This window comes from Malaclemys terrapin, chromosome 15 (assembly GCF_027887155.1).
Source record: "Malaclemys terrapin pileata isolate rMalTer1 chromosome 15, rMalTer1.hap1, whole genome shotgun sequence".
In the NCBI taxonomy this organism is placed as follows: domain Eukaryota; kingdom Metazoa; phylum Chordata; order Testudines; family Emydidae; genus Malaclemys; species Malaclemys terrapin.
Window position 1 is genome coordinate 27,214,513 of NC_071519.1, and position 24,878 is coordinate 27,239,390.

The 24,878-nt window shown below is 45.6% G+C and overlaps 1 protein-coding gene across 2 annotated transcripts in view; it reads right to left on the bottom strand.

The window, feature by feature from the left end:
* SORL1 (sortilin related receptor 1) overlaps positions 1-24,878 on the bottom strand; it is a 97,117-nt gene that overhangs the window by 66,145 nt on the left and 6,094 nt on the right. For both annotated transcript variants that reach the window (XM_054005433.1, XM_054005431.1), the window contains exons 2-6: positions 14,881-14,997; positions 12,544-12,669; positions 10,054-10,215; positions 2,710-2,777; positions 818-998 (exon numbers count right to left, since the gene is read on the bottom strand). In XM_054005433.1, the coding sequence (XP_053861408.1) occupies positions 818-998; positions 2,710-2,777; positions 10,054-10,215; positions 12,544-12,669; positions 14,881-14,997 (654 nt within the window). The remainder of the gene's footprint in view (positions 1-817; positions 999-2,709; positions 2,778-10,053; positions 10,216-12,543; positions 12,670-14,880; positions 14,998-24,878) is intronic.

Consider the following 24,878-nt stretch of genomic DNA (forward strand, 5'->3'; position numbering starts at 1 on the left):
ACTGACACTTGGTCTATCCGGTCATTGTAGACTGTGTCTTTCCAACAGAGCCATTTAGCCATTCTTGTTCATGTGTGCTAGGGTAAGATGCCAGATGAACAGCCCTGGAGATTGGACTCCTGTATTTATCCACACAGCATGGTGGTGTTTTTACAGTGGACTCAGTAGAACATCTCAAAGTACTTTGATACAGCAGTATGCATAGTTTTAGCCCTGCTAAATGCTCTAATCATCTCTCTAGATGACTCATTCAAATGTGTGTCAGCTCTCAGCAGAAGTACGACTGGCATGTCCAGGGTGCTATATATTAATATGCTGTGGGTTTTTTATTTTCACCCCTGGTGTCAGGAGCTGTATTTGTCTTTGGCACTCAGCCTTGTGCTTTCTATCGCTAAAGGATAATGAAGTCAGCTCACTAACTCCAGCCAATTTTTCCTTCTCAAACTGACAATGACCTTATGCAATCTTTAATGTTTTGCCTCCAGGCTTAAAGTATGTTCCCTTACTTTTGTTCTGTCACTAATGGAGCCTGACTAGCGAAGTATTGTCTGTTATTGTACTGAATATTCAGAGCCCAATTCAGTTCCATGAAATCAGAGTCCTTCCACTGACTTCAAAGGGATTCAATAATCATAATACCTAGCTCCTTATATAGTACTTTTCATCTATAGATCTCAAAGCACTTTACAAAGTAGGTCACTATCCCTATCCCTGTGTTTCAGGGAAACTGAGGCAGTGAAGTGACTTGCCCAAGGTCACCCAGCAGATCAATGTAATACATCCACCTACACAGTGATTTTTCGAACATGCTACTTACCACAGTCTTTGTGGCAAACAGATACTTGTCCCTGAGTTGGAAGTCTTCAACCTCTTCCAGAACGATTTCTTTATTTTCCCTGGTTTGAAAGAAATCTGTGCTGCGAATTATAGTTGAGGACCCTGTAGGCTCATGTCGTTCTATGTAAACTGTATTCAGTTTATCATATGGGTCAATGCCCCTGGTATGAAAGAAAGAAAGCAGGTATATTATTTTTGTGCTCACCCCACTATCACGATAGCACCAGGTATTTATAAGCAAGTCATTTAACAAGAGAGATGGGCTCAAAACTTGGATCAGAATTTTGAACACCCCGAAGTTAGATGATGAGATCTGGGGGTTTTGGTTCACCTCATTATAAAGAGCGGTTATTTGCAAAATTTGTATCTAAATTCTGATTTGTATTTTCAAACCACTCCCAGAACAGCTGGTCAAAATAAAGGGTGACAACTTCAAAAATATCTGACATTTCCCCCCCATTTTTTTAATTGATGTTCAAGATACACTGAAAAGACCAATTAAGCAGCTCAACAGCTGGTTGAAAAGCAAGGCAATTGCTAACGTTTTATTAATTTTTTCCTTGGTCTTTCATCATCATCTGTCTGAAAGTCAATCATTTTCTCCCCCACCCCCATACAAGTTATAAGAGGAGTATTTTATTAAATTTAATAAATAAGTAATGCTCAAGATGTACAGAGAGATGGTTTCGGTTCAGTCCCATGTGCCTGTTTTAGAGATTTATCAAGGCAAGTTACAAGTTACTTATCCCTAGAATGTAAAAAACCTGCTGGTTAGAAACTGATGGATTCTTGTACTAGACAACAAAAATAATCACAATGGCAGAGCAATCGATAACTGGATAGCAGGTGCTATTTTTTGTTTACTACTCTGAAATCTATTTATAGTGACCACTTAAGGAACCAGCAAAAAATCACCTCCCAATTGGAAATGGGGCCCTTAGTGCAAGTTTCACGGCAAATTGATGGCCTGAAATGGATGTAAGTAGTTTTGATCTCCAGGGACTTTCATTAGCTCTATTAAGGCCTGATCCCGTACCATTCATGTCAATAGGCGTTTAATCATTAACTGCGATGAGAGCAGGATCAAGTCTTTTGAATGAAAGACCTTTTAAGCTTTAGAGTAAAACTGTCCCCTCAGACCCACACAACAGATCTTGATTCTGATATTTTGCTGCAGCTGTTTAACAGTGCACAACAACCATTTAGGACAGGAAGTGAAGGAGAACACAGTCTCTACTTGAAACTGCAGAATAACCATATGAGTTAGATTTCTGGGCAAGACACCCCTACTCTTGCTAAAAATTGCTACAAGATCTTTCATGAACAGTAGGTTTTAAAAAAATTTTTTAAAAGTGCCTCTTAATATTACACATTTTGCTGCAGTGCCTAAGGGCTCTAAGTCCTAGATCAGTATTCCAGGTGCTAATCGCAGTACAAACATGGAAGAAAAAGACAGTCCATGTCCCTCATGGTTTAAAACCAACTGACAGGAGCAACATACTGTCTCACCAACACCAGTATTTGCTATATGTTGGTTTTTCCTTCGCAGACTATCCAAATATCAACACCGCTTAATAATGCTTAGCTTGTGAAAGTTGTGGGGACACAATATGTGACAAGCTGGAGAAGCTTCAAGTACTGTTAGCTTTCTTCTGTCATGCTTCTTCCCCATATCCCCATGGTAAACTGCTGTGATCTATGATAGCCACTTATTACAGAGTTAACTTTGGGGGAGAATGGAGTTCTGTATCTTAATACTTGCCAGCGTCTTCTACGCCTGAGTTCTTGGCAAAGGACGGGGGAGAAGTAATGAGGCCTGGGAGGACATAAAGGGGAAAAGGTTCCACAGAGACTCAAAGATCCAATACATACCAAGAAAAAGATTTCACGTGTTCCTGAATCATTATCCAGGTCTGCCCAAAATCATCAGATTGCCAGAGCTGCAATACAAAATGTCAGAGACACAGGTGGGACTCGGATACTCTAGGCACTAGAGCAGGGGTGGACAAACTACAGCCCACTGGCCACATCCAGCCCTCGAGCTCCCACTGGGGAGCAGGGTCTGGGGCTTGCCCTGCTCCCGCACTCCAGCCAGGGAGCAGGGTCTGAGGCCACTTGGTGCGCACAGGCCAAGACTCCCGGAAGCAGCAGCATGTCCCCCCTCTAGCTCCTATGCGGAGGTGCGGCCAGGCGGCTCTGCATGCTGCCCCTGCCCCAAGCGCTACCCCCACAGCTCCCATTGACTGGGAACTGCAGCTAATGGGAGCTGCAGGGGCACTGCCTGTGGACATAGCCGCCTGGCCACACCTCCGCATAGGAGCTAGAGGGGGGACATGCTGCTGCTTCCAGGAGCTGCTTGAGGTAAGCGCCACCCAGAGCCTGCACTCTGACCCCCGTCCTCTGCCCCAGCCTGGAGACCCCTCCCGCACCCTGAACTCCTCATTTTTGGCCCCACCCCAGGGCCTGCAGCCTCAGCCAGAGCCCTCACTCCCCCCATGCCCCAACCCTGATCCCCCTCCTGCCCTCTGAACCCCTTGGTCCCAGCCTGGAGCATGCTCCTGCACCCCCAACTCCCCCATCCCCAGCCCCACCGTAAAGCCTGCACCTCCAGCCAGAACCCTCCCTCTCCCGCACCCCAAATCCCTGCCCCAGCCCAGAACCCACACCTCCTCCTGCCCCCCAACCCCAATTTCATGAGCATTCATGGCCTGCCATACAATTTCTATACCCAGATGTGGCCCTCGGGCCACAAAGTTTGCCCACCCCTGCCCTGGAGCCTAAATCCTTACTGAAGCTGGATTAAAAACTAAAGGGCTAAATTCTGGAAATCTGTTCTTTCTCCCAAATCATACACTACATAAGCAGCGCTAGCATGTGGACCTGGATTCTCGCTCTAAGCAGCTCCATGCATGACTACTCTACAAATGAATGCTGCCAGGAGCAACAATTATCTGCTTGTAGATGTATAAATGTGCAGGAGTCAGACGCCAGGTTCAAGTGAATGTACAGTCCTAAAGCCTGGACAGATGCCATATTAGTGCCTGCAGAGATGTCCTTGCAGGAGGTTAATGACAATTAGGCATAACTTCTAATGTGAAAGCAATAGCAAGCGTGAAACCTCAGGAGCAGAGGCCGTCTTGCTCTCTGTTTCTATTACAATACCAACCACAATGTTGGCACTTAAATCACAATAATTACATTTTTTGCTGGTTTGTGCCTGGAACCAGTCAGATTCCAGACCCAACGTTCAGTGTAACAGTTTGATTTCAAAAAGGCAGTGATCACCAATAAATCTAGCATGACTTTTAAATGCACCACTGCCACCCATTAGCAATGTAGTTAGCACATACAGAGCAGAGAATTAAGCTCTTTAGCTCGGAATTAAGAGTACAAGGCTGTAACAGTCTGCAGTACAGTGACTAAAGGCTGGTTACTGCCCTTTCACTGATCTAGCAGAACAGTAATGTCTGATTGTGCCTGATAGAAGCGATGTGTGAGCATTAGTCTTGGTCCTTACCATTTCAGAAACAAGGCACATTGATTTAATCCTCTAAAATATTACTCTGTGCTTCCATGGCACCTTTTGCAAACATTAATGTAGACCCTTACAAAGAAGGTAAGTATTATCTGTCTTACAGACAGGTAAATTAGAATTCAGGGAAATGATCTAACCAGTCACACAGTAAGTCAGCTGCAAAACACAGATGAGAACCCAAAAGTTTTGACTCAGACAACTGAGCTAACTTCAAGATCAACCCTGTCTCTGCATTATCAGCTAGCCTAGTGACAGAAGCTAATAAAAACCATAGGGGCCAATTTTGACCCTTATACATCCTTCCAGCTCTGTACAGGGTATGCAAATCAATTGCCAAGTCCTGGGGGAGAATTCCCAAGGTGCAGGAGCAGAGCAGGGCTGAATGACCATCCAGAGCACGCCAGGCAGAGTAGACCGGTTGAGAGTAAGCGCAGGCGTGGTTGAGTTCAGCACTACGCAGGTTGTGAGCATGAGGTAACCCCGAGGAGGCTGCTTTAAGTTAGAGGGGTTTGGGGGTGCTCTACCTTATTGTAGGACTCACTTCACACATTCCAGCAGCAGCCCAGAATCAGAACACACAGAGGTGGCACAAAGCTTACCTTTCTCCAACTCATGCCTGAGTTGTGCCTTTTGTGCTGTCTCTCTGGGTATGTCTACACTACCTACCGGATCAGCGGACAGCGATAGATCCAGCAGGGATCAATTTATCGCGTCTAGTGTAGACGCGATAAATTGACCCCTGAACAGTCTCCCATCAACTCCTGTACTCCACCTCCGCGAGAGGTGCAGGCAGAGTTAACGGGGGAGCGACAGCAGTCAACTCACCGCAGTGAAGGCACTGCGGTGAGTAGGTCTAAGTACGTCGACTTCAGCTACGTGAATAATGTAGCTGAAGTTGCATAACTTAGATGAATCCCCCCCTAGTGTAGACCAGACCGCTGATGGTGCAGAACAGAATCCAGCTCCCTAGTATATAACTTGAAGACTGGACTGTAAAGAGCACTAGATTTTTCATTTGTGTTTTAGGTGAGGGGAATCTAGCTTTAAAAGGTATAAGCACAAGTATTTAAAAAGCTTTACCCGCCCCGCCAGCCCCCACCCCCCAAAGTGCTATCTATGCCAAAGCAGCAACATGCAGAGCCAGGCCAACTGCAAACATCTGCAATGCAAACCTTTGCAATGCAAAACCACCAGCCCATGGTAAATGATCCAAAGGTCATTCCTGACTTATTGGCAGTGATCTGGCATGAGTTACTAATGATGCAGTCAGGGGATCAGTAGGACTGGGGGGAAGGTGCACGGGGGAGCCTGTCAAAGGTTGATTCTGCCAAAAAACAACAACCCCTCCACTTTTATCCTTGCTGCCCAAAGGAAAATGTATTTATATATTTAAAAGGGAATGTCCTGGCTAAGTAGGGCTGGGATAATGGTGGATATTTTATGTGCTTTACCCTGGGTGAAGAAACCATGTACTAATTATGGTAAGGAGATATCAAAACACAAACCCACATGATACTGGTATGTGAGTTTCCAAGACAAACACTTGGCCACTGCCAAACATAAAGCCAGCAGAACATGCAACAGTCTAGTGTTTCTTAGCCTCCATTCTTCTTCCCAGGGCAGAGTACAAATAATAAGGCTCACGTCTTCCTTAAGGTGAACTGGAGCCCACTTCCTCTCTGACCATTCTTAAATTAGGTAAGATTGGGAAGAACTGCGAAAGAATGTTATCCCAGTGCCTGGGGAAGGGGCCAGAAAGTCAGAACTCCTGGGTTCACACCCTGGTTTTGTCCCTGATGCATTGTGTGATCTTGGGTGAGTCTCTTAAGCTCTCTGTGTGCCTCAATTTCCCCATCCAGAATATTTTTACAAGCAGTGTCCGTTGGCCCATATATGTGCTGTAGCTCTCCTCATGCTCTCAGTCGAGGGCATAAAAGGCGGTGCGGGCCACTTTCCCTTTTTAAACCTGCAGTCCAAACAATTTGCAGCAGAGCGGATGGAGGGCAGGTAGTGAAATACAAACAGGGACAACAGATCTCAAAGAACTTCCAGTTACAGGTAAGTAAACTCCATTTCTTCTTTGAGTGACATTCTGCTGTGTATTCCACAGGAGGGAGATTAACAAGCAACAGTCACACATGGGCTGGGTGCAAGGACACAGAAGTGATAGCTGACTGGAGTACTGCTTTCCCCTCAACTGCATACACAGTTGATGACTGGACCAGAGCGTAATGTCTCCTGAAGGTATGCAAAGAGCTTCAATTGGCTGTGCTACATAACTCCAGTACAGATGTCTCTCGGAGATGCAGCTGAAGCAGCTTGCCCTCTGGTGGAATGAGCCCTTATCCCTTCCGGGAGGAGGAACACGAGCTAACTGGTAACTGAGGGTAATAGACTGCGAGATCCATTTTGAAAACCTCGGCGCCGATATAGCTTGACCCCTTGATCACTCTGCTATGGAAATAAAGAGTTTAGATGTCTTTCTAATTCCTTTGTTCTTTGTAGAGAAAAGGCCAAAACCCTTCCGATGTCCAGAGAATGCAGCTGTCTCTCCTCTTCCAAGGCATGCGGTTTAGAGAAAAATACAGGTAAGTGAATGAATGACCTGAGTCATATGGAACTCGGAAATTACTTTAGGGATGAATCTGGGGTGGGGGCATAATGAGACTTTTTTTTGTAGCAGATAGTATGTGGTGGGTCTGCCATGAGTGCCACCAGCTCAGTAACTCTTCTGGTGTTGGCTATTAGAAAAGGATCCCCACTGGAACCTTTCCCAGCTTTGTCCACCAGATAAGAGAGTCCAAAACCTTGGGCAGAACTGTCTCCGTGCCCTTTATGTTGCCCTTCTCTGGTGAATACAAAGAGAACTGACCTCCATCCCCCATTCTTGTTGGGGAATCAGGAAGTAAGGGGAATGGGAATAGAATCCATTCCCTTGTTGCTGAGGTGGAATCCTTTCTGTGGCTCCCATGAAGAGAAGGAAGTTCACCTCTTGTCATAGAATCTCTTTGTGAGAGTGGTCCCTGAAAAGGAACCGGGAAGGGGGGGTTGTATGTAGGATTTACCAGCACCGCTATCAGAGAGCCACCATGAATAATTTCTAATACCCATTTGTCTGTAGTTAGAGCCCTCCAGTTTCTGGCAAATGGGGTAAAGTGACCTCTGAATATCTGAGGAGGAGAATGAAGAGGCATCACTAAAGGGAGCGGGTCTTGACAATCCCGTCAAAAGAAACTTTGCCTGGGGGACAGAGCTCGAGGTGGTGGTGGTGGATGTTGTAGAGGCTGGGTTCCTGCGTCTATACAAGTCTCTCTTGTGTGGTGGTTCATGAGGATGTTGGTGATAAAAAGGCTGAGGAGGTGCCCTACACACACACCAATGGTGTTTTCTCTTGAACAGAGGTATAAATGTCCACCGAGCGAAGCGTCGCCCTCGAGTCTTTAAGGGACCGGAAAGACTCATCTGTCTTCTCATGGAACAGGTTGGTTGTACCAAGGGCAGATTTTGGATGGTACTTTGCACCTCTCTAGGGAAACCTGAGGACTGAAACCATGAGTTTCTCCTCATAACAATGGCTCTAGCCATCCTCCTAGACACAGTATCTGCTGCATCCACTGCGGCCTGGAGGGAACTGTGGACACCAATCTGCCCTCCTCCACTGCGGCCTGGAAGCAGACTCTATCCTCTTCAGGGAGCTTGTCCTTAAATTCATAAACTTGGCATAATTGGTGAAATCCTATTTGGCCAAGAAGGCTTGATAATTCAATAAACTGAACTGGAGGGAGGTGGAAGAGAAGATCTTTCTCGGTAGGAAGTCAAGCCACTTATATCTAATCGCTTATATCCCTTATCAGAGGGACTAGTCTTTGGGTGGTGTTGCTTGGACCGCTCTGTCTGCCTGCACCACCAAAGAGTTAAGCGGTGGGTGAGAGAACATTTCTCCCCCCGCCCCTTCCCCCTCTCCCTTCGATGGAATATGCTTCTCGGCCCTCTCTTGAGCAGAAGTAGAACAAGGAGTGTGACCACCTTCGCTGGTCCATGATGACCTCATTGACGTAGAGAGCCACTTGACAGGGACCACCAGGCCGAAGAACGTCTAGTCAACTGTGCTGAGGCTCCTGGACTTCCTCAAGCGAAATCTGTTGCTCTGCCGTAAGCCTCTTGCTATTGCTTGTAGTCATCCGGTGGAGACGGAGAAGATGGAGTTACTGCCTCATCCAGTGAAGACGACGAGGTTGCTCCCAAAACGGTCAGATCTGGCTCACCTTCCTCCTCCAAATACTCAAACAGGGCCGGTTGTGGATGGCCAGGCAAGGGCAAACAGGACTTGTGAACCAATCCTGGGTGACTAGGGTAGGACTCTCCTGGTCCCCAATGTTGCCAGTAGAATGGATCAACCAGCATAGGAGGACCCCATAGCATAGGGGACCACCTGTCTCTTGGACAATCATGGCTGGCCAGAGGCTGGAACCCCGATCTTCTTGGGCTCCTGTCCCGTTCCAGCTCTGCCTGATGCCGCAGAGACTCCTGCAGGGCCTGTGACTCATCCCAAAGAGAGCTGGATCCTGTACCTCCAATGGACCAATGGCCGCGCCTTGAGGGTGGGAGGGAAGAAAGTCTCTTCTCATCTCGGGAAGAGATGGTCCTGATAGGGAAGAGCAAAGATGTCCTCTGGGGAGACGTCAATCTCAGACTGCCCTAAAGTAAGAGCGGAGTCCATTGGTGGCACCATTGGAGCCGGAGATTCCCTGGTCACCATGGCAGTCAGCTCCCCCCAGGTCGTGTTGTTACCAGTACAACTTCCAACTCTAGAAGTGAATCGGAGCACCAGGAGCTGTTTGTTTTGAGTCTTCACCATCAGAGTCAATATTGGAACCGCTGGATGCATATCCTAGTGCACCTCCTTCTCCAGCTTAGATTTACTCGGGCCCAGTCCTTGGCGCCTGTACATGCCAGCTTTCCCAACTCTGATGGGGTTGGAGAGGGATCCTTTCTCTTCAGGGCAGCTTTAGACAAAGATGGCTTGTCCTTACACCTGTGAGAGTGCCCTTTGCTCTCATGTGAAGCCTTCTCTTTGGGCTTAACAGCCTTAGCTTCCATTCCCCAGCTCGTGCTCGGAGGGCCGCTGCCTCTTTATTGAGACTGATTTAAACGGGGGGAGGGATATGGGGTTTCATTGCCTTTTCCATCAGATATTTTCTGAGTCTCAGTTCCAGCCCCCATGAATTTTGTGAATGTGAAACTGGAGAGGCATCAGCCCTCACTATCTTTTATGCCCTCCATTCAGAGCACAAGGAGAGCTACGCTGCCTATGTAGACCAATGGACACTGCTTGTAATATATACACACACACGTATTCCAAACTCAGGTGCAGGGTGCGCATGCATATCCCAAGTGTGGCATACACACACAGACCATCACTTGAAATATTATTGCTTATTCATGTTTGACTGTAACACAGGAGTCAGGATGGAAGATGGATACCACATGGATAGCAGCTTTATCAAAATGATGGATGGATACACAGATGGATGGACAGATGACGGGTGTCAAATGCTTCTCAATCATGTATCAAGCATATCTCACAGCAAACATCCCAACATGTATGTAACAGTTTAGGTACTCAAAAAAGCAACAGAAGCAGCATTACTTGGCACTCGTCTCTGACCGCAGCTCCTCACCTGTTTGTTGGGATGAGACCTATCAAAGCCCAAAACAAGGTTAGGAATCCTACTGTGTAACAGCAGATCTGCGGCTCTGAATGGAATAGAGAAGCCCTGGATATTGCTGCAGAAGTCCATGGTGATCCAGAGGTACTGGGTGTAGGCATCCACAAAGATGTACTGCAGAGGGGGGAGGGGAAACGGGAACAAAAACCAAAATCAGTCCGCCAATGGGAATTATAAGCAGAAGACGATATAACAGTACAGAACAAGGAAGTCACCAGCAGTGGAATACAGACTACAAAGGCAGTACAGGAGAGCTTACCATGTAAACCTATCTGCAGTAGAATGCATCCTGTATCTGCAATACTCATTCTAGCAGAACTGGAGCTGAGCCACCTGGGACGTTCAATATGACACCACCTACACTAAAGACAGCCCCTGGAAGAGGCAAGAGCACAGTCTTGGGGCCTAGCTACTGCACAAGAAACACGCTAATGTGCATTCTGCTCATGAAGGAAAAGAGAAGCGCCTAGCTGCTTTTTACTCCTGTAAGCATGGCAGAATCAAGACCACTCTAGCAGAGCTAGCTGGAGACTTTGCTGTCCGCCCACACCATCGGGACTGTTAGCTAAGTTTCAATTGCAGGGCCAAGTAACACCTGTACAACTACACTGAAGACAAGGGGGTTGTACAGGGGTAACTGAAGCCGGAACTTGATGACTTAGGTTCTCATTCTCTGTTCCTCAGTTCCTATGCTCGGGTCCTGTCTTGTCCCCAGTGTAAATCACAGAGGCTTTAGGGTGCTAATATACAAGTCAAGAAGATTCCAGCCTGATTCTCAGATTCCAGAGGCGAGTTTTTCCAGAGCTGGAAGTTAAGGAGGGAAAAACCACATCTTTTCACTTACAAACTCAGACAACTTGACTTGGGGGTCACTGGGACACAATTAAATGGAATCGCACAATGGAGTAAGTTCCCAGAGGAAATATGGAGTTTCCCCCATGGGGGGGAGGGGGGAGGTTGACGCAGGGGCTGGCAGGAGACAGTCTGTCAGCAGATAAGACTAGGGATGGGTGAAGTCATACTGACTGATTACTAATCCACTCCAACACTGTGAGCTGGAAAACTGAACATGAAGATTATTGGGTTTGTGTGCCACTTAAGAGAGTGGGATGCAAGATAAGTCCTGTGGAGTCAGGCCACATGCTACAGAGGGTTCATGGACCTATTCTGTAGGTAGTGGAGTGGGGCTGCAGGCTAAAGAGGGGTCCTGGACTGATGCTGGAGGCTGGCCCTCCTCCAGCACAGAGGAATTTCAGTTTCTGTTGTATTTAGCACCTTTCACAAGCTGAGAACACTTGTTGCTCATACACCTGTTGAACTCTAAGGTCTCCTTCACCATTCTCACCTCTAAGCCTTCTTCCACATCATCCTGTCTCCACCTTCAAGAAACCACTAATCCCACCTCTTCCAGGAAGCACTGAGCTCAGCTGTCTTGTTCGCACCATCTGCCTTCCTTTCGCCTTAGATTTTAAACCCTGCAGGAGGGGTGGGAGGTGGGAACCTGTTATCTGTTTGCCCCCACTCCCTGAGCACCATGTGCTCTTACAGAATTATACAAATGGCACATAATAATAACCAAGCTGTCTAGATTCCTACTAGAGAAAATAAAATTACTGGGTGTACGTTTTTTTTTTCCCCTAGGTACACAGTCAATTTTCTTGACCAAATTCAATTTATAACTCCCAAGAAACACATGTTTTCCTCTCTGCTGTAAACCTTGGAGCTACTTCCTGCAATCCTTTTTTAAAAAATAAATAAATAAAAGCTAACCAAGAACATTATATTAAGACAACTACTTCTATTTGCAGTGGTAGAAGCGCATACAATCTGACTGCTTTCCTGATGACATGGTAAAGGTTACCCCATTAAAAACACCTAACCAGACAGGTTGGTCTAGTTGACAGCACCGTGGACTAAGACTCAGGAGACCTGTATTCTATTCCCACTGGCCTGCTGGGTTACCTTGGGCAAATCACTTTAATGCTCTGTGCCTCAGTTTCTCTATCTGTAAAATGGGGATAATGATACTAACCCCTTTGTAAAGTACTTTGAGATCTGTTTACTAGTGCTATATAAGAATTAGGTATTATTGTTCCAGCTCACAGACTAAGGCCAGATAGAAGTCGGAGAAGAGAACAATAAAAAGAATATTCTATACAAATGGACACGAATCACTATAGAACTGGGCTTTTAAGAGGGGTTTAAAACTGGAGGGGGGAAGCTTTATTTATGTAGCCTATTTAGTTTTGTACTGGTGCAACTATTTCAGTTAGGGGTGTGAATCTTTACCAATACCATTATGCTGGTACATCTCCTGGTGTGGATGCAGTTCTAGTGCTCTAGAGGTACCAGTATAAAGCACCTGTCCACTGGGATAGTTAAAGCTGTACAACGTTTGTGTGATGGGGAGGTCTTATTTATTTCTGCTTGTTCATGTCTTACCCTTTTGTTGTCAGCAGGGCTGTGGTAGAACTGTGAGATGGCCACATCGCTGGTGTTCCCTGAACCAAAGCTGAATTTCTCCGATATCTTTTTAAATGTCTTCCCGTAGTCGTACGACACATAAACCTGCAAAAGAAAACCTCCTGCTGTTATGGAGACACAGGTTTAATTTCCATGATGGAAGTCCATACCTCCCTCTCGAGAACAACGGCTTCTTAAAGTTTTGTGCAACTATGGGGGGAAAAAACACACAATGCAGAAGGGACAGAGTCCACTCTCCTCTCTATTGGCAACAACGGTGTCGGAAACCAAAGGTAATGGACAAAGGAAAAGACTGAGAGGCTATAACATCATGAGATTTGTACACCCTGCACTGGCTGTGTGCCAAAAGCTAAGGCCATAAAATCCTAAGCCAATATTGTTTGTAGTATTATTGTAGCCATGTTGGGCCAAAGATATTAGACAAAGGGGTGCGAGGTGATATCTTTTGTTGGACCAAATTCTGTTGGTGAAAGACACGCTTTCAAGCTATGAGGACCCGAAGAAGAGCTCCATGCAGCTCGAAAGCTGGTCTTTCACCAACAGAATTTGGTCCAACAAAAGACATTACTCACTCACCTTATCCCACCGAGACGGAGCTGAAGTAGTTTCCTAAGCAGGCTATTGCAACTGTTTATATCCAGCTGGTAGAACAGGCAGGCAGCTATCTATCTATCTACTTCCTCTCTCTCCAGCCAACGTCCATGAATATTTCAGTGCGTGCATTAATATTATTTATTTGCATGACCACAGCATCTAGCAGCCCCAGTCACGGACCAGGACCCTATTGTGCTAGGTGCTGAACAAACACAGAACAAAAAGACAGTCCCTGCCCCCAAAGAGCTTACAATTACTTACGCATTGTTGTAGTGATATGAGGAATGGCTTGTCCAGGTGTCTGGAAATGAGATGCAGAGCTTTTCCTCTCTAGAGAGGGGCTGTTCAAAGTTTATTGCCACAGTAGTTGAATTTATCACCGGCATTGTGTTATCTGCCATTCTGTGTATTGGTACCACAGCAGTGCAGTCACTCGCCCCTGCCCTGCACCTTGGGCAGTCATTTATGCCCGTGCAAAATGAACATCAAGCGCTACTCCTTTGACAGGGGTGGTGTTTTACACCTGCTTTCCATAGGCATCCATGGCTACGCAAGGTGCAGGGCAGTGCTGAATCTGGCCCAAAAGCTATAATTAGTAAATGGTGGGTTTTGTTTATTTTGTGTTTGTTTTTTGTTTTTTAATTTATTTTCAGTGGTACTGTATCTGCTGCACCCATGTAAATCAAGCTACTATAAACCAAAAGTCATCACCCTGCAATTCCTGTGTGAAAAGCACCAGAAAGGGCTTCCGGTTAGTTCATTTTGGGCAGGTGTCCACCTTACAATAACAGACACAAAAATTGGCACTCTGCTCCCTCCTCTTGGCAGGTTGAGAGGAGTGGCCAATGATTTAGTGAGGCAGGGAGAATGAACCCCCTTCTTTCCCCTCCCGAGCTGGGTGGAAGCACATAGGTAGGAGCCAGTTTGGTGAGGCCTGCACTGTTCTTGCTCAGTGGGTAAAGAGAGAGAGCTCTAGTTTCTAGGGCTATCAATCTGCCACCTTTCTCAAGCACAAATTCACTGCAACAGAAATGAATTGTTTCTAGCAAGCCGGTGAATACAGTGAAGTAGGGAGTGTCACCACAAACACACCGAGGTTATAAGCTGGCCAGATAAACATGGCACAGGATAAGAGGAAGGGCTAAATACTGTATTCATACTGGGCCCTATACTTCTACATTAATGTCTCAGCTTTTCTATTACAGTGCATGGAATGCCCTTCCGGGAAGCCCAGGGGATAGCACGTGCCATGATGTCCAGGATGTGGAGCAGGTCGCAGTATGGAGATACAGCATCTTGGAAGGAACCACTGACATTAGAAGCTGAACCTTGTGATACATGGGGGAGAGACTGATCCCCCTTCCCGCCAAGGAAAAAGACATTAAGGAAACTCTCCAAGTCAAGTCTCAGTTTCCTGTCCCCTACATGTCATTAATAGCAATGTGATGCAGATCACTAGGACTCAATTTGTCTGCCACAGTAGATTCATTGTTGAGTCAGCCCTACCCCCATTTGAATCTCTGTGGCAAGAAAGTCTAAATGTCTTATACCTGAAGTCCAGACGAATAGGACATCTTCTTTCACGCATATAACACAAAGACATATTCTTACGAAGTGGTAGAATAGATTAAAACATGTCCCCTCATATAAAAGTACTTCCACGGCTCTCTCTGTAATAATAAAAAAAATCCACCTACTTACATCGCTTTTCTTGGGCCTCAGTAACCCTAGGCTGTCTCTAGCCAAGGCCACAATCACATTACTCTTTTCTCCTGCCCAGTGAACGACCATCTGATTGTGAGAATCATTCAGGCTGACCTGAAACACAAATGAAATGAATATAAAATGGTTAGCCAGGGCACTGGACAGAGAAATACTCAGAAAGCCCCTACACAAGTCAATTTCTATCTGTCTTCCCTAGGAATGTGCAAGGATGGAGGAAAAGTGTTTGCAGTAACTGATTTAATTCATATAAAGAAACCGAACATTCAGTGTAACCACGCAGACACTAACATGCAGATGTTTGGTTTTAGGGCTATGCCCTTGGAGGACTGGACAGCTCAGGAACTGGTGCTTTGGCATAGTGCATGGGTTCTCTAGGTCAGCGTTTCTCAAATGTGGCCACCAGGGGCTTTTCTTGCAGCCACATCCTCCTGGGCAGTCATTGAGGGTGCGGGCAAAGCAGCAGTTCCTCCTTTGGGGCGGCAAGGAGGGGTTGGGCCCTTGCCGCTTTGGAGCCACAAGCACCAGAGAAGCAGACAGCTGGTGTGAGATCCCCACCTTCCCAGGGGCCTCAGGCTTCAGGCCTGGGGTGGTGGGTAGCGGGCTCCAGCCATGGGCTCCGACCGTGGGGCTTTGGACTCTGGGTTTTGGCTGTGCAGTGGCGAGCTCCGTTTCCCCGGCCTCTGGGCTCACCACCCCCCTCATCACTGCTGGCCCCTGCTGCTGCCTCCAGCACCTCACCCATCACCCTTGGCCCCCCGCTGTCTCCCTACCCACCTCCCCATCCAGGGCTTAATTTGTCCCTCAGTTTGCCAGGGCTAAGTAAGTGGTATGTGTATGTTTGTAAATATCACTCATCACAGTCTCAGGGCTAGATAACAAGTCTGCTGCTGTGAAAAGTGATATTAACAAATATACAAATATCACTTTGCACAGGAGCAGACTTACTAGCTGGAAGTCTTAAAAAAAAAAGACAAAAACAAGCAAAACACTCTATTTGTGTTTCTATTCTGTTTAGGTCCAGTAAAGAATCGAGACAACTGTACATTATTATGATTATCGAGTGTGCAAATAAAAACCCTACGTAAATAAATTACTATGATTTGGACTTGTGTATGTGTATATTTATTTGTTTTTCCTACATTAATTATTTTAGGGGAAATTGTCATAGTGGCCACCAGCAAGCTTTGGTGGCTGAACTCTGAGGTCACCAAAAAAATGTGTGGCGAGAACCACTGCTCTAGGTTGCCTGTTCATATTCAGATCCAGTTAGTGGGGACTGGGAGTTGTAATTCTCAGCCACCTATTTGGCTGTCTCTGATAAATGAGTCTGGAGGTGCCCTTCTACTGCTGTACTACGCACCACAAAAAAATGCCTCCGTAACTGGGGATTGAGGCCCCCAAAGCACATGCCTAGCTTTAAGCACATGGGCAGTTCCACTGATTTCAAGGGCACCACTCGGGTACTTAAGTGTTTTGCTGGATCAGGGCCTTAATGCGCTGGGATGACTTTAGGCATCCTCTTCCTTGTGCTGGAGGGTCTTCAATGGGCAGAGGTGAAGCATATTAACAAGGATCAATGTTTGGGAAGCTTGCCCCACTGCTATCTGTTCTCTGGAGAACTAGATTCAGTCAGCAGGTTGTGTGTACAGTGCCTCTCTTCAGTGCTAATGTACACGCACATTTTTTTTTTTTTTAAGGAAAACAGTTCCTTAGAACAATGCACACACTCCACGAGTTCCTAAACCAAGCTTAAAGGAAAAAGCCAAGAGTACTTTGTATCTAAAAGTCACCATAGGTTGCTTTGACCCAGATCCTTCTATTCAATTGTGTAGCTCAGCTCTATTCTTCTGCTGCTCTTCAAGAGGCCATGTATAAAAGTTGGCCTACCGCAATTATGTTAGAGGGATGCCAGCAATTGTACCCAGGGGTTTCCTGATGCCAATGAAAGGAAAGACAGCTTAGAAGGTGGGGGATAGCTCAGTAGTTTGAGCATTGGTCTGCTAAACCCAGGGTTGTGAGTTCAATTCTTAAGGGGGCCATTTGGGGCAAAATAATAAGGGATTGGTCCTGCTTTGAGCAGGTGGTTGGACTAGCTGAGGTCCCCTCCAACCCTAATATTCTATGATTCTAAAGTAAAAACCCCTGTTTTCACAGCAAAGCCCTCCTGTAGAGCTGATCCTTCTGTCATTACCTTTAACCAGCACCACCCAAAGCAGGCAATTCCTCACCACCCTGATGAGCTCTGGCACGTTAGGACTATTTCTAGCCATGGATGTTAGCACTGAGATTATTAATGGCCCTCCAGTTCACAAATTCCAAGACCAGCTGTGACCATCTAGTCCGACATTCTATATGCCACAAGCCACAGAACTTCCCCCCAAGGTAATTCTTAGCACAGCTCTTTAGCAAAACATCCAATCCGTGATTAAACATTGTCTGTGATGGAGAATCCAACATGAACCTTGGTAAAATCATTCCAACAGTTAATTACGCTCACCATTAAAAATGTACACCTTGCCGCAGTAATTTGTATAGTTCTAGGCCGCAGTCCAGCAAGATACGCCAGCATAGGCCTAGTGGATGACACCCAGGCTTAAAGTTTAAGTGCCTTGTTGAACTGGAACCCTAATAACCCATGTGTTAGCTGAAATAAGAGTGGCCAGATGGCAGTTTAATCCACTTTAACTAAACTGGTACATGTTTTGAGTGTAGACAAGGCCTTAGCTTGATTGAAGGGGCCTAGTTACTCACCTTGTGCTGAGAGGTTTCAGAGTAACAGCCGTGTTAGTCTGTATCCGCAAAAAGAAGAACAGGAGTACTTGTGGTACCTTAGAGACTAACAAATTATGCATCCGAAGAAGTGGGCTGTAGTCCACGAAAGCTTATGCTCTAATAAATTTGTTAGTCTCTAAGGTGCCACAAGTACTCCTGTTCTTCTTTTCACCTTGTGCTGTCATTTACAGCAGTGTAGTGAGTGTGAATGGTTACCAGTCAGATTTGCATTTTACTTCCATTCTGCACCTGTGCATGGTCAAGGAGCTGCAGGGCGCTGGAGAAGCAGGCCCACGGGCTCAGGGAGTCAAGGCACTATAAAAAAATGCAGGGCCAATCTTGCAAGCCTTCCTCCCACTCTTTACTATGGGAAAGCGCTCCCTGTCCACCACAGGACTGCAACCTGTGTTAAGGCTTTTGGAGAAACTTCTAGCAACTGGAAAAATAAGCCTTTAAAACACAAAGCCATTATCCCGAGAGCTCTGCTGGGGAAAAAAGAATGAAATAAAAACTCCACTTATGTAACAGCTACATGCAAGAAAAGAAAAATGAAAATATTCCTCTGACCTGGTGGCAGCAGCCCAGGGGGTCACGTGACCAACTCCCTGGTGCACCCTCGCTGAGTCACTGCCTGTCGGTAAGAGAAATCCCCTGATACCCGCGAGCTGAGCCAAAGCAACGTGCCAAGAAATGCTGAGGAGATGTAGGTCAGCAAACAAATAAAGCAAGCACCAGCCTCGCACGGTTTCTAATGAATAAAAGAGCTGGGGGTGGTCTAGTGCACGGGGCGGGGCTCAGAATTTGTGAGGTCTAATCCCAGCTGTGCCAATGCCGCAATGTGCGGCCTTGGACTTTAAATTCATCACAGCTCTGTGCCTCAGTTTCCCCCACTCTGTACAAGGAAAGTAATAATACCTACTCACGGGGCGCTGCATGGATTAATATTTGTACAGGGCTATCAACAACAATGGGCCCAATTCAGCCACACTGATTTACATCAACTATTGTCTCATTCCATGACTAGCACCAACAAGGCTACTGTGAGTGTGAGGGACTACGGGGCATGTACCAAGAAGGCAAAAGCCAGGCACTAGACAATTCTAGAAGCACACTTCTCAACCTACCAAAGCCCAAATATGTGGAAGAGACCCAAAATGAGGGGGAGGAGACAAAAAAACTTACAATTGCAGGAAACCTGAAATGCAGGATTCCCTCCTATAGCATGAATAGCTCTCTATGGACCCTTAGTTCCATGCTGCTTTATTTGCAAGCGCAATACTTTTCAGCAGCAAAAGTGAGGGTACATCAAATCTGAAATGTGCAACATTCCAAGGGATGAGGAACATTTGGGAGGCACAGTGAGGTTTTTGCTACTAAATGATGCCAAGTTTAAAAGTTGTAAAAAGCAACAGAGTCCTGTGGCACCTTTAAGACTAACAGATGTATTGGAGCATAAGCTTTCGTGGGTGAATGCCCACTTCGTCGGATGCAAGTTTAAAAGTTGGGCTATCATGCACTACCCCCCCCACGTTCTCAAGTGTTTGGAGCAGAGGTTTTGCTCTAGCCTGCTATGAAATCCCAAAAGCCTCCTCCACACTGGGCCATTATGGGATTAAATAAACAAAAAAGGTACACCACCACCCCTCACTGTAATATCAGGGAACCTGCCACCTAAAATCAACCATACCTATTGAAGTCTCTAGTGAATTTCATGGAATTTGTGGCGGGTCTCCCTTTTGGGGGTCACAACTCTGCCTGAGGGTAGAGTAGTTTGGTTTTCTGTTTGGGGGATAGATTTTTAAGCATGTTTTTTAATTGGTTGTTGGAAGGGCTTTAGGGGGGTGTCAATGGTGTGTCATTCTTATGGCCAGAAGCCCTTTCTGAAGAGGACAGTTTTGCAGCCTTTCCTAAAGACAGTCAGATTCTGATGTACCTGATTTCCTCTGGGAGTGTGTTCCCTACCTGGAGCCCCTCCACTTAAAATGTTCTGGCCCCAGCTTGATTCCCCTTGTTCATATTTACAGTTGCATTTTGCGTTTCCTTTTCTTTATACTGGGGAAAATTTGGATGAAGACAGGACTGTGATAGGATGTGCCACAGCCTGTGGGTGCAACACCTCATCCTGCTGTACACACAGGAATACACCTCCTTGGTTCTTTCAAATGATCCTAGGTCATATACCCTGCTCAGGACACCTATGGGAGTTAGGTGCCTAAATACCTTAGGCTCTAGAGGTGGGAGGGGGGACTATGTGGGGGGGGGAGGAAAACAGCTGAGTTTTATTACTAACATCAGCCAATCAGCCCCCAGGTGACCCTGTTAACCTTAAACAGGCTTGTTAAAGGTGAGTCTTTATATAGAGGCTAAACCACCACTTACCAAAGTGTTTCCAAGAAGGACCATGCAGCTGAGCAGCGTAGTAAGAGTCTTAGGGGCGGTTAGTTAGCATGTAGGCTCTTTGAGCTATTAAGTAGGGAATCCAGCAAAAGGGCTTTCCCCTTTTCACTTCCAAGCTTCCTGGGAGTTTTCTGTGTAGCACTGACCCAGGATTAGGAGTTCTTTCTGCCTCTGCTTTTATTATTCCAAGTCCTCCATGGAGAGACTCCAATCTGTTGCTGTACAGTTTTATGATCCTAAGAAACAGACTTACTAGGAGCTGAATAGCTGTGGGGATTAGTAATGGGACTTTGAGCCTTATTTCTTTGGTTTGCTGGTCTGAGTCATGCCCCAGGTTGGTAATGTCTGATGCTTATCACCTGAATGCTTTATGTAAAGTGAACTGAAAAGGAAGGTTTGTTATCCCAGAACCTAACAATTTAACTCTCTTGGCCCTGGGGTGCCTCCCTTAAAAACCTTTTAAATGTTGGCAACTCCCCCCATGCCAGAGTGCACAGTGCTCTGCTTAATTGAGGAAATCTCCCCAGGAACTCATTTAGCTTAATGAGAGGGAATGGCAAAGTCTGCTGTTTAATCAAGACAGTATTTGCATCAATTCCACTTAATGGGGATGTGTTTTGGTCTTTGCCAAGTGATTAAGTAGGTATGAAATCTGCATGAAATTCTAATTGGTGTCCCTCTAATACAGAAGCTACTGAAAAGTTCAGAAGGGAAAAATCAAGTCAAAATGCAGTGAAGATTTTCCTGTATTTGTAGTTCAGTATTTTGCTATTGGGTCTTTTCCAGCTTTTTTTTTTCTTCTTCTATTTAAGTGTTTTCTCTTTACTGGAACCGCCGCTTAGCTGAAGCAACAAGATGTCCACCCCAGCAGCTCCACCTACAAGCACTGTCCTATGCAGATTTACAAGGAGGTAATTGCTAATGTAAACCAGCAGAATAGCCTGGGGAAACAGCCACTGGGCATCTTTCCTGCTCCTGCATTTTGTTTCCTTCTGTGAAAGGGGTAATATTCTCTGCACTACCAATGCAGCCTCTGGCACCCAGCATTCTAATGTAGATACCTCCATAGATGAGCAAAGCCAGATTCTGATCTGTTTAGCTTGCCCTGTAGAATGGCTCAGATTGGGAGAAGGTTTTCAGTGATTCAACATCCCTCTTTTATATTTTTGAATGAATTTTAGTACTTCCAACAACTACAAAAACATCGCAGTTTAAACACATTTTATGTGCTTAAAAGTTACTACCAGACTGGGTAGCTGTTGAGGCCTGCTCTACACACACAGTTGTACCTAATTAACTAAAATGTCATTTTTATACCAATGTTAAATGGGTGCAATTTTGTATGGGTGTGGGGCAGCCAGAACCAGTGTGCCCAGTCTAGGGGTTTGCACTGGTCTAATGAAACCAGTGCCATTCTGAAATAAACAGATGAACGTAACCTAGTTTGAGAGCAAGTGACCCAACCACAGCTAGCACTGACTGGCCCCTTTGCTGAGGATCTCAGCAGCAGGACTCAATAGATTGTGCCCCCTCCTAATGCTATAGAGTTTCTCCAGGCCATGACTGAGCCAGTAACTTAATTTTTAAAAAGAATTACATACCATCAAGCATAAGAATACTTAAAAACATACAAATGTAATGACGGCCAAATACCTGCCATTAAAGTTGTTATTAATGGGCCAATCAGCTAAATCTGCATTGGTGAATTCATTCTGCTATGAATCAGCAAACAGCATGGACCCAAACCCCGCCTCCCTCCCCCAGGCAACTTTATTCATGAAAATTCGGAGAGAAACACATGTGGAGGTTGCTGCTATGCACGTCAAAAAAACGGCACTGCACAAATGTGTGTCGAAGCATTTGATCATCTTCTCCCTTCCTTGTATGTAGCTCTTCTAAAATGTGGAATTTAAACAAATTTTGTTACTCCTAGATTTCAAAACAATGCAACAAAAACAGTCATTCAAAAGGCTGACTGCTGTGTACATTCAAGTTAAGGGGATACCATCACTTAAAATCATTAGTCTGAAGCATTTTACTTTGTTACAAGTAGTGTCTCAGATTTAAAAAAAAAATAATAATAATCTGTTCTGTTTATTTACTTAAGTCCTTTGGCAATACTCTGTAGAGTCCTCTCCTCTCCATCTCTGTGGACCTTTCATAGGCCAACAGCAGGAGAGAAACATGCAAAAGCAGACTGTGGTTTTAGGTGGGGCAAGTGCAAAATCTGAAACTGACTAGACTTCCAGCTGTCAACTGACTAGACTTCCAGCTGTCAACTGACAAGATTTCTATGTCCCTTTAAAAATACTCAACATTGCAACAGGAATATTCACTTTATTATGCTCCTCCTCAAATATTTAAGCAGTTACCCAAGATATCTCAAACTTGATTGGTGAATCCCAAGAGAAAACTTTGTAGGAAACAAGTTAATGCTTTAAAAAGTGACGTTCTCATAACTAAAAACAGCCTTTTGAGAAAGTTGTGCAATTTCCCTGTGTGCTACTCTAGTGGGTCAGAAGTGAAACTATGCTATGACATGTATTGACAAAAGCAATGGGGCTTTAAGGCAAGGCCATCCTAACCCTCTTCTACTTGTCTTTTAATGCAAGTCATGCATTAAGTCTAGTAGGTAAATACCACACCCCCTCTTCCTCCTGTTCACTCCTGTGAGTTCCGCAACACCTTGACACAGTGGATGAATTAAGATGGAGTGAGAACTTTAATGTAGTCTCCATGCTAGTTTCTGTGCATGTCACATTCCTCATCACCTCCATGACTGTACCTTCTGCTTTGCTTCCAAGCATCTGTTTCTATCCCTGCCAGTGTGCATCACTTCTTGTGGCACTTGGGTTGAAAACTCTAGTGCCTGAATATGAAACAGGGAAGATTCATTTCAAAGAACTATCAGGCTAGCCTAATCCTTTTACAGTGAAGTCACTTGTTTTCTCCTTGCTCCTAACATCTCTGCTGTCAAGAAACCTTCCCTACCAACCCTTTTTTAAGGTGTGTGGACACTTGAAACGTTGGGCTTTTACAAAGGTTAGGATAACCTGGGTTCCCAGCTCAGCAGATGGGAGCAGCAGCCTGTTGGGAGTTCAGCGTCCCCAAATTGAAGCAACGCTCCTGGGGCCTGCAGTTACCCGGCAAGAGTGGAGTCTCCAGGAGCAGAGAGAGGGAGTTGGTGCAATCCCAGGGAACATAACTGGGCTTCAGTTATGGGAGCAGGGAAAGTTAAGGCTCTGCTGATGTCAATGTATTCTAGAGATGGCTCCATAGAAAGCATTAGATGTAACAGCCACCACACTAGGGGGCTGTGACCGCTCTGTTGTTAGGATTGTAGCTAAATGTTTTACTAAGTGCTCCGGTTGAAGGACACGGGGTCAAACTGCAGCTAGAGTAACGCCACGGATTGCACCAGCATTACTGCTGACTTCCCCCAGTATAAATAAGAGCAGAATTTGCCCAAATGCCAGCCAAACGATAAACACTGAAACCTGCTGTTGCATAACAAAAATACAATGAAACCTTGAATACTTCTCCCCACCTGCTTTAACTGGAACAGTCGAAACACTGTGACCGAACACTGTTCCCAAGTAAATATCTCGCCTGCCAAGTTTCAGCATGAAGCAAGCAACAGAGGCAGAGATAAGGCCACCTCTTCCCACCAAAATCCTACTGGTGAGGATAGAATGTAAATGCAGAAAGTTATAACGCTGGCTGCAATGGTACGGTTAAGTTTATAAGAGGCAGTGTTGCCCAGTGGATAGATCTGTGGACTAGGACTTAATAGACTTGGGTTGCAGTCCTGTCTTTGCCCCTGGTCTCCTGAGTGCTATTTACCCTATTTATTATTTTCCCTTTTGCACAATACTGAAGTCAGGGATCCCATCATGAAGTTAATAGGCAGCAAGTTTAAAACAAGCAAGAAGTGTTTCTTCACACAACGCACAATTAACCTGTGGCAATCGTTGCCATGGGATGTTGAGGGCCAAAAGTGTAACTGGATTCAAAAAAACTAGATAAGTTCATGGAGGATAGGTCCATCAATGGCTATTAGCCAAGATGGTCAGGGATGTAACCCTATGCTCAGGGTGACCCTAAACCACCAGGAGGGGAAGATAGGGATAGATCCCTGCAAAATTGCCCTGTTCTGTACACTTCCCCGTGAAGCTCTGTTACTGGCTGCTGTTGGAGACAGGATACTGGTCTCGATAGCCCATGGGTCTGACCCAGTATGGCCATTTGTTCTTATGTGCCCTTGTGTAAATCACTTCCCTTCTTTGTGCCTTTATTGCACCATCTGTATGCAGGGTGTGTGGGGGATGATGCTGGACACTTTTTGTTAACTGATTTATATCAGCTGGGTACCGCTATGATTTCTGGGAATGAATGGGAGAAAAAGGGAGCTTTTGGCTGATTGTCTGTATTGTTACCAGTAAGCTTGTCTGAACCATACAAAAGTTACTTTGATAATCCAGGCAGATTGGCTCCCTAATGCTCGAGTTGTTAAATTATCATTTGTACTAGACTCCGACAAACACACCGCACAGAAGCTGGACGCTAGAAGGTTAAACTCTGTTCTTGGAAGGGCCATAATTGATGGGCTGGCAAATTAGGTCAAAATTAAGTATGGTTCATTTCAAATGTAGTGAAATTGATTTCTGCATTCACCGAGTTAGATAGAATTTTCCCTGCCAAGCAGATTTCTGTACTCTTCAAAAATAGAATGTTCTCTGCCCACATCACCGAATCTCCTCTCTCCACCTCACAATCGGATCACTCCCCAGAAAAGATTTCTAATT